At 40.8% G+C, this 10,092-nt stretch overlaps 1 protein-coding gene across 1 annotated transcript in view; it reads left to right on the top strand.

Annotated features, from left to right (window-relative positions):
- Window positions 1-266: 266 nt before the first annotated feature.
- The window catches only part of DHX15 (DEAH-box helicase 15), a 56,286-nt gene continuing 46,460 nt past the window's right edge, over window positions 267-10,092 (top strand). The window contains exons 1-2 of the mRNA XM_036330187.1: window positions 267-494; window positions 6,746-7,181. Coding sequence (XP_036186080.1) covers window positions 424-494; window positions 6,746-7,181 — 507 coding nt within the window. The 5' untranslated portion in view covers window positions 267-423. The remainder of the gene's footprint in view (window positions 495-6,745; window positions 7,182-10,092) is intronic.

The raw sequence follows: 10,092 nt of genomic DNA, 5'->3' as shown, positions 1-10,092 counted from the left end.
CCTAATGCCAGGCTACTCCAGATAGGTAGGATTTCCTAGCTGGGACTGAGCATTTTCCTCTCTCAGTTTCCAGATCAGAGGGACGTGAAGGCCTTCGGGGATGCTCCGGCCCAGCACCCGCTCCGGTGCCATAAGAGCCTGGAAGAGAAGGAGGCCAGCGGAAGGAAGTAGGGCGGGCCTGGAATTCCCGCCTCCGGAGCGTGCGCGCTCACGCACGCACGCACGCACGGCACGCTGCGGAAGCGCGTACGCAGGCCCAGCCCTCGTCGCCGCCGCCATTTTACCTCCTGGTTCCGGCCGCACGGTGTAGGCTGTTGTAGCGGGAGGGGTGGGGGCCCTCCAGAGTTAAGTAGCTGCCGTCGACTGTGCCGATAAGGCCGCCGGCTTCTCTTTTTCACTTCCTTCGCAATCGCACGCTCGAGGATGTCCAAGCGGCACCGGTTAGACCTGGGGGAGGATTACCCCTCCGGCAAGAAGCGTGCGGGGACCGATGGGTAAGCCAGGCCGGGGGCGCGAGGCAGCGGCTCGGGCTTTGTTGGGCGTCCCGGCGGGGAGCGGGCCAGGGCCAGTTTGGCGGAGTGGGGCCCGGAGCTCGGCCCTTTGTTTCCCTTTGGGCTCGGCTTACTAGCGGCGGGTCGGGGAGAACGGCGCCACTCCGGGCACTCGGCCGGGCAAGGGCGCGGGGAGATGTGTTGCGCTGCCACCGCCCGACCCAGTCAGGAGGGTGAAGAGGCCTGTGGTGGCCACGAGGGCGCCTCTCTCCCCGGATTGAGCCAAGCAAGAGTCGCTCGGAGGGGAGCGGGCGGGAGGAAAGCGCGGACCTCGTGGCCTGGGTTCCCGGGTGAGGCCTGACGCCCCGGGCGGGGCTGGGGGTGGGGAGTGCGGCGGGAGTATTGGCTTCCGAGGGCGTCAGGCACTTCCCGGGCGGAGCGGCCGGGGAGAGGGCCGCGGGGGCCGGCGGGGGCCCAGCCGGGAGAAAGGAGGGCGGGCGGGAAGTGAGAGCCGCGCGTGGGTCCTTGGTGGCTGGTGTGGGGGTGGCGGGAGTTGAGTGAGGCATGCGGGCGGGGCAAGGGCGAGGAGAGGGCCTGCGGGGAGAGGGGAAGACGTGGAGTTGACCCGAGGGGCAGGGAGGCTGGTGGTTCGGGGCCCCTGCTTTCACACTTTGGCGGGAGAGCGCGTGCCTCCGTCCATTCAAACCGTACAAAGTAGGCACTAGGCAAACTTCCGCTTTCTGCCCACGCTCCCGCCATCTCCTTTATTTCCTGCCTTGGCCCAAACAGTGGCTGTTGGGCATTCCTGGGATAGGAACTAGAAGGCATCGTTTTTGCCCATAAGTTCTTTTTGATTTCCACCCGTCCCGCCTTCGTTCTTTTGAAACAAGAAGACCCTTTGCAAAAAAAAATGTTTTTTAGTATTTCTGGCAGAATATCGCCAGTGGAGAGTTTGAGAGTGGAAATACCACAGAGACTCGTGGTGTTTCAGATTCCTTTCCCCTTGAAAGGTACCGATGAATTTAACAGTTGGATCAAAATCATTTCTTGTTCAGCATGAGCTTTTGTTCCTGAAGTAAAGGTATTTATTTGGATAATTCAAGCGAAAACACAGAAGTCTGGGTATCCAACTACTTTGCATAGTTTTAGGTTTTATTGTTTGTATGTGTTTCAGATCACATACAAACCTGTTTCAGGTCATCTGTGTAACTTTCGTGAGTTTTTGTTCATCCAAAGCCGTGTCTAGAGTATAAGCCCGGGCAGGTTAAGGGTGTACGTTTTGACACCCTCCCTTATATTGGATATTGGATACGGGAAGCAGAAGTATGTAGCATTTTAACCTTGTACATTTCTTAGTTTACAATGTTAAACTTTAGTCTTTCTCTCTAGTCTGTCCCTCCCCCCAAAAACACACACAAAACTTGAGAGTATTAGAGCTGCTGGTCATGGACTGTTTAGAATTGGCAGTGATTTTAAAAGAGAGTGCAGTCAACTCCACTTCAGGGATGAGAAAGGGAGACCCAGAGTTGTTAAGGTGGCTTATGCAAATTTACACAGTTCACAGCCGGATTTAGATCCTTGATTGTTTATTTTCATTCTTAGCCTCTTTTTCTATTACAGCACACATACTATGACTAGTTAAGAGTCATTAAAGCCTATTTTAGGGACATTTATGATGTGGATCAGTAAAGTGGGGAACACTTGGTTTTTGGTTCCTGTGAAGCAAAATTAATTGTCATCTGGCTCAGATGCAATTGATGTCTGTCTGTATGTGCACCATTAAAATGCTTTTCTTGACATTAGTGGTCCCATTCTACATGGCTTGCTCCCTTTCTCTTGCAGAACAGGTATCTTCCTAGGTCAAAGGTGGTGTGACCTTTTGGTTGACTCCCTTGGTTATTATATGACTTCTACCTGTAATAAAGCCCAAGTTCTAAGATATTTTGGAGGGACATTTGTATAGTTATTTCTGTGTCACCTGAATATCATCTCATAAAACGAATTTTCTTTAGCAGTGAGCTTACCACGTTTATTAGTGCTCGGTTTTCCCCCCTGTATATTTTATAACTTAAAAGTCACTTTTGCCCTAGCAGGGATGGAGTATCAGCCCTCGGACTGAAGGGTCACAGGTTCGATTCTGGTCTGTTGCAGGCTGGATCCTTGGCTCTGTTTGGAGTGCATGTGGGAGGCAACCAATCGATGTGTCTCTCATATGGATGTTTCTCTCTCCCTCTCCCTTCCACTCTCCCTAGAAATCATTGAACAAAATGTCCTTAAGTGAGGATTAACCCCCAAAAAATCGCTTTTGTTGACTGTCGTGCAGTCTTGGAGATTTTTTTTTAAGCCTTGGTATTATTAGCAGTTGGTTTTATCTGAGAGGGTACACTGCCAAACATGGCTGTACCATTTCCCCAGTACTGAGAAGGGGAGGTGATTGATTCAGGGGAGATTTCACTCAGATTCAAGCTCCCAAACTATATACAGGATGGGGCAAAAGTAGGTTTACAGCTTTGAACATGCAAAACAGTTTATTCTTGTATTACTTATTAATTATTGTATTATTTTCCGTACAAAAAACTGTAAACCTACTTTTTCTCCATCCTGTATAGCTTTATTTATTCCTGGTATATTTTAATTTCTTGGTCAGGTGGATAAGTTAAAGGTTTATGATATAAACTGACCTCATTTTTTCCCCCATCGTCCCACAAATTTATACATATAACCGAAAAGACAACCTACTGTTGAAGTAGGGGGGAAATTTTTTGAAAATAGGGACATTTTTCACTCTGATGTTAGTTTTCGATATTCTTGACGAGAGCATTTTCTGTTAATTTTGGAAATGTGGAACAAATATGCTAATAATATCTGTAGAGTACATACTGTTCTATCGAAACTATTCTAGATGCTTCATATATAAAAACAGCAGTCACTACAATCTGATGTAGGTGAGATTAACTTGCTCCATACATGAAGATATAAACAAAAAGGCAAAGAATGCCATGAAATTTTCATCTGTCTTTAATCCTTTGATGAACTTTTAAAAAATATTTCTGAATATTTGTTCATAAATATGAATTGTAATATTTAATATCAGTGGGATGTTTCAATATATGTTTTTATTTACTTAGAAATATGTCAAACTACAGAATGGGACTACATTAACCTTTTCATTGGCTGCATAGTATTCCACTTGTGAAGGTGTGTCATAACTTGCTTAACCAATTTCCTGTTCTTTGATGCTTTGGTAATTTTCCAGTCTATCATTTTGTAAATGAAAAGTATGGTGAACATCCTATGTGTACATATTTGCACACTTACATCCTTAAGAGAAGTTCCTGGAAGGGAGATTACCATATTAAAAAAGCAATGTTTGTGTAAAATAATTCTCATTTTGATTACTAGTTCATATCTCCATTAGCAATATTCTAGTACCTGTTATTCCATGTGGAATTTTAACATGTTATTGTAAATTTAAAAAAAAATACCTTGAATGATAAGCAGTATTTCATTTAGTTCTTGAAATACCCCACAGGGCATATGAGTAACCACTTTTTAAAAAGGAGGAAATAAATAACTGGTCATCTAGTTAGCCTAAGTGCTGAGCTAGGATTGAACCGAGAGAGTACAGAACCACCTGTTCAACAACTCATATTTTCCCCTTGCCAGTATTGTGGATAAGTGATTATAAAGCACTGTTTTGATAGTTTTAAAGCATTATACCTCAACTAGTATATCTTCATAACAGTGAAACTCCTTTATAATAAAAGAGCCTAATTTGGTCTAGCCATGTTGGCTCAGTGGATAGAGCATCTGCCAGTGGACCAAAGGGTCCCAGGTTCTATGCCCATCAAGGGCATGTGGTTTGCTTGCAGGCTCCTCCCCACCGGGGCCCTGGTTGGCTCGTGTGGGAGGTAACCAATCAATGTGTTTCTCTCACATCAATATTTCTCTGTCTTCCACTCTCTCTAAAAAATCAGTGGAAAAACATCCTCATGTGAGGATTAACAACAAAAAAAGTGCCTAATTAAAATAAAACTTGCATATGAGCAAGTCTACACATACTTATGAAGCAGTGGCTTTGAACCCTCAACTGACATTTAGTTTTTATTTTTCCTTCCCCGTTGACGGTCAACAGTTTGAATCATAAGCAACATTTTGAGGTGATTTAATTTGCCTTCTGCAGCTCAGTGCTTCTTTTACTTTTATATCCCAGTTACCCCCATTTCATTTAATCTTTGTGCCTTCAGAATGCATTTTGTGCTTAATAGGTCCTTTAAAAACATCTTTGTTAGCATAGATATTACTGTAACAAAAAGGTGATAATATGATTTACTTTGTCCATCACTCTCTGCTCCCATATTTTATAACCTTGAAAGGTCAGGTCCATATGTTAAGTGCTTGGTGCTGTGCTAGATATATAGGAGAAAGATGTTAAACTTTATATTGTAGCACCCCCACCCCCAGCGACCTGTGGAGTGCTACAAATGTGAATTGTTTTTACTTAGATCAGTTGTTCTTTAAAGATTCTTTTATGTTCTGTGATTTTTAAAGATATCCAATCTTTGGACCATTTGTGGCTACAGTGCTTCTCATTTTGCTGGGCACGTTTCTTTTATAAACTTCCTCATTCACATTTTGGGGGCAATATAAATGAGCACCTTAGACCAGGGGCAGAATGAGAGAAGCAACGAAAGGATAACTAATGGAATGTTTCAAATATAGGCTAGGAAGCTCAAGATTTGAATTGATACTTCATCTTGTATGTTTATTAAGATTTCCTTTGAATTCCTTTTTGTGCCAGATGGAATGAGAGAATTTCATCCCAGGTTATATGTCCTGTGTTGTGCATTGGGATATATGTATGTGAATATAAATAAATTCCCATGGAATAGACTCTATCTATCTATCTATCTATCTATCTATCTATCTATCTATATAAAGCCAGTGATGGGAACGCCCTAACCACCGTTGCTATGATGCCCACTGCCACCAGCGAACCGGCTCAATTGGGGGGTGGCAACCTCCCGCATCCCCTCCCCCCAGCTTGACCACACCTGTGCATGAATTTGTGCATTGGGCCTCTAGTTTTTATATATTTGGGAAGGACGAGATCAGATTGGCTAGTTTATTTCTGTAATTGGGGAACCATCCTTCCTCTTTGGTTTAGCATTTTAGCTGTGTTCTACGGGGTGGGGGGTGGGCATTACTGTTGCCCAGCTGATGTGCTGTTACAGAGAATTAATGGTCTTGCACTCTGCTTCTGACAATCAGGGTGTAGGAAATTTGTATGTGTTGTGTGTTATGAATAAGGAGCAGTGACATATCTAGTGGCTTGTGTCATAGCTCCATGTGGTCTATTTCAAGTCTAGGTCCAAACACCTGTGGCAAGTTTGTCTACCATAGGACTTGGTCTGAAGTAAACTGGATTTGTAGAATGAATAAGCATAAATTATTTCTAAATTACTGTGTTAGGGATCCTCTGTAGTAACTGGAAGTAGATAGTAGAATTGACTATTTAAAATTGGTCTAGTTTCATATAGTGCACATCTGTATAATTTTAAATAATGTAGTAGTGTACATAAGTTTACAAAGTACTTCCAATGTTTTACTATTGCTTTAGGGATATCATGCAAGAGTAAATGAAACAGAAGAATAAAAAGTGTTTTAATTTTTCTTATACGGCATTGTATGCTTATTGAACAAAATTGGGGAAATGCTGAGAAGTAGAACCCATACTTACATTACTATAATGTGAAGTGGAATTGTCTTTGTGTCTACAAGCAGTATTCTTGCTAAATTTTGAACATAATGTGTAGTGCAAAAAATACCTTTTTACATACTTGAAGAAGACTCTGGGAGTTTGTGATATCATCCTTTCTTTTTATCTTTTTCTTTTTTTTACCTGATTTGCTTCTACCTTTTCCCCACCCCTGCCCTCAGTATTGAACTTCTACCTAGAAAGGGATTTTATTTTACTTGCAGAAGACTGAGTTCTTGTGTTATCTGATGGCTAAAGGTTGTGAAGAGACTGTCCCTTAACAGAATTTGAGGTGTCATCAAGAAAGGTGGAAGGATGTCTATACATTGGTTATAAGTTCTTTTTTATTCTGGTACTTATGTAATTCATTGAGTTTTATATCAGTGTATTTATTTGGTTGTTGCACATTTACTTTGTGAATATAACAGTGCTGTGAACATAAATTTTGCATAAAATTCAGAATGTGAATTCTAAATTTTTTTCTTTTTTTCTTTAGGAAGGATCGAGATCGTGACCGGGATCGGGAAGATCGGTCTAAAGATCGGGACCGAGAACGTGATAGAGGAGATAGAGAGCGGGAGAGGGAGAAAGAAAAAGAGAAGGAATTGCGAGCTTCCACTAATGCTATGCTTATCAGTGCTGGATTACCACCTCTAAAAGCTTCCCATTCAGCTCACTCAACCCACTCAGCACATTCAACACATTCAACCCACTCAGCACATTCAACACACACCGGACATGCAGGACACACATCACTTCCACAGTGCATTAATCCATTTACCAATTTGCCCCATACTCCTCGATACTATGATATTTTAAAGAAACGGCTTCAGCTCCCTGTTTGGGAATACAAGGATAGGTTTACAGATATTCTGGTTAGACATCAGTCCTTTGTACTGGTTGGTGAAACTGGGTCTGGTAAAACAACACAGGTGAGTTACTGTAAATCATGCTACAAGTTTTGTTAATTTTTAAGTTTATTAAATGATGTTTATTTGATCCTCCTGGTCATTCTCATTGTCTGCTGCCTGGTAGGGTATCTTGAAAAATGGCTGCTTTGGTGTTTCATACTTTTTAGTGACTTTCAGAGTGGGAATCCAGTAGGGAGTACCTGTTTTCCTGAATCTGTAAGGGGAAATAGCATTGCTGTTTTGTTTTTGTTTTCTGGTTTTGTTAACATTAAGGATGGCAGAGTGGTGTTCTCCCTCCCACTTTGACTCTGGGGTAGTACAAATTTGGGATTAAGGTTTATTTTCTAGTGCTTGGGTGAAGAAATCTGCACCTTTGAAATGGTTTCCACTTTTGTCATTCTTGCTTTTTTCTTTGCATTGATTTATTTGTGTTTTGTTTTGTAATTGTTTTGAACCATGTGATTATTATCTATTTTTAAAATGGAAGAGCTAAAGTTAAAGTCTCTTTACTCCTGACCTCCATCCACCTAGATACACACACACACCCCTAAACACTTAATTAGTGTCTTGTTAGTAATATATCCAGGACATTTTCAAACATGGGTGAACCATTTTTTTTTTTTTTCCCTGCTGGATCCATGTTATTGATATCTAGGCTACTCTAATGGTTGTTTTGTATGAGCAAGTATTATCTGTAGGATAAATCCCAGAAATGGGAATTGCTGGGTGAGAGGATTATTTGTGTAATTGTGATATATAAAACCAAATAGCTTTCTATAGGTAACATATCAGTTTACCTTTCCATGAACATGCATGACAGCATATATGGGAAACCATTTGCTTGTTCTATTGAACTTGAATCTGATAGGTGGAACATGGTGTATTAGTATGATTTTAATTCACATTTTCTTGCTAAGATTGAGGTTAACCATATTTTCATAGGTTCTAACCTGATCCATCAATTAAAAATTTCAACTTGTAATTCCTGGCCATTGTAGAAAATTTGGAAAATTCAGGGAAGTGTTGAAATGAATTTAATGATTACTTATAATTATTAATATGTTGTGTTTCCTACTGGCCTGTTTTCCATGTTATGTACCTATGATGATACATGTTTATATTTAAGCATACTGCATGTACAAGTTATCCTTATTTTAAATTACATATGCCACAAATATATCAGTTTGAGTATTTCATGGAGGCATTGAAGGCCACAATAGCAATTAAAGTAGGAAGCTTTTATTAAAATCTAAGCCAGTGGTTCTCAACCTGTGGGTCGCGACCCCTTTGGGGGTCAAACGACCCTTTCACAGGGGTCGCCTGAATACATCCTGCATATCAGATATTTACATTACAATTCATAACAGTAGCAAAATTACAGTTATGAAGTAGCAATGAAAATAATTTTATGGTTGGGGGTCACCACAACATGAGGAACTGTATTAAAGGGTCGCAGCATTAGGAAGATTGAAAACCACTGGGCCATAGTGATTTTTCTTTTTAAATGAAGGAAAACTTAGTGTTGATATTAGGAACTGAAACTGTTGGTTTATTTTTATCATCTGATAGAAATTTAAAGAATTAAATTTTAAAGAATGAAAAGATACAACTCTGAAACTTATTAATATATAGTATTTTTAATCCATCTAGCTTATCTCATTTGCATAGTATTAACAGCACCCATTTAATTAGTTAAAGCCAGGCACTGTGTACTTGGTGTGTATTACTTAAGTTTTTCAACATTTCTGCAAGGAAGTTGTTAATCACCATTTTATAGATGAGCAAAATGAGGCTTAGATTTATGAGAATATTAGGTTTAGTGGATTTCCCTGGGTTACATGGTAGATTTAGATGAACTCAATATTTAACTTTTTCCCTTTGTCTCACAGCCAAAGTTGCATTTATTTCATACTGCTATTCTGTGGTCTTTTATGGTTAAATTTTATTTCAAAGATGAGTTTCTGGTGGTAGTTTGTGTGTGTGTGTGTGTGTGTGTGTGTATTTTAGATGAGTTTCTTTAGCAGTGTAGAGAGGTCCAGTCAACTCAAAACAGGTTTATGATTATTTCGATTAATTTTTTTGCTTTTTTAGAGATTTAAAATATTTGGATACTGAGGATTGCAGGGCATTTGGGGAATTTGAGGGGAAACTGAAGAGTTAAATAATGAATTTCACCCAAATGCTCTTTGGTATATTCTTAGTAAACTCAAAACCATTAAGAGTAGTCAGCTATTTTTTGTTTATCTTATTGTGCCTAGCAGAAAAATGAAACTCTCCAAACACAATTAAATAATGCCTAACTTGATTGAGACTCAATAAAGACATTTTACATTACAATCCAGTATGCACATGTGGTTCCCATATATAAGAAACTAAAGCTAGTTCAGCTAAGGGACAGTATGAGCAAGGGCATAGGTTTAGAGAATGGAAAGCATTGTATGCCCTGGACAGAGTGTAGGATGTTTAGAGTGGGGTGCGGTTGGTGAAACTGGAGCAGTAGGTTGAGTCTTAATATATCTTGCTGTAGATTGAGGAGCCATCAGCTTTCCTTTCCTTTTCCTTCCTTCCTTCCTTCCTTCCTTCCTTCCTTCCTTCCTTCCTTCCTTCCTTCCTTCCTTCCTTCCTTCCTCCCTCCCTCCCTCCCTCCCTCCCTCCCTCCCTCCCTCCCTCCCTCCCTTCCTTCCTTCCTTCCATCTTTATTATTGAAAGTATTACATATCCATCAGAGCTTTATAATGACAAGGATTTTTACAAAATGTCTTGTCTGGTAAGAAGGTTGATGACAGACTGTGTAGGAGGTTAAACAAAATTTTGACTCTGTATGGGGTAGTAGAGTGGAGAATTGATAGCTAGGAATTAAGTTGTAACTTTTTATTAAGTAGGGGGCCTGGGAGGAATTAATAAATATTTGGAGGAAGGTGAAATAGTTTTG

Source organism: Myotis myotis, unplaced genomic scaffold (genome assembly GCF_014108235.1).
Source record: "Myotis myotis isolate mMyoMyo1 unplaced genomic scaffold, mMyoMyo1.p scaffold_m19_p_1, whole genome shotgun sequence".
Lineage (NCBI taxonomy): Eukaryota > Metazoa > Chordata > Mammalia > Chiroptera > Vespertilionidae > Myotis > Myotis myotis.
The sequence above is the reverse complement of the archived record's forward strand: the minus strand, read 5'-3'. Positions and strand labels throughout refer to the sequence as shown.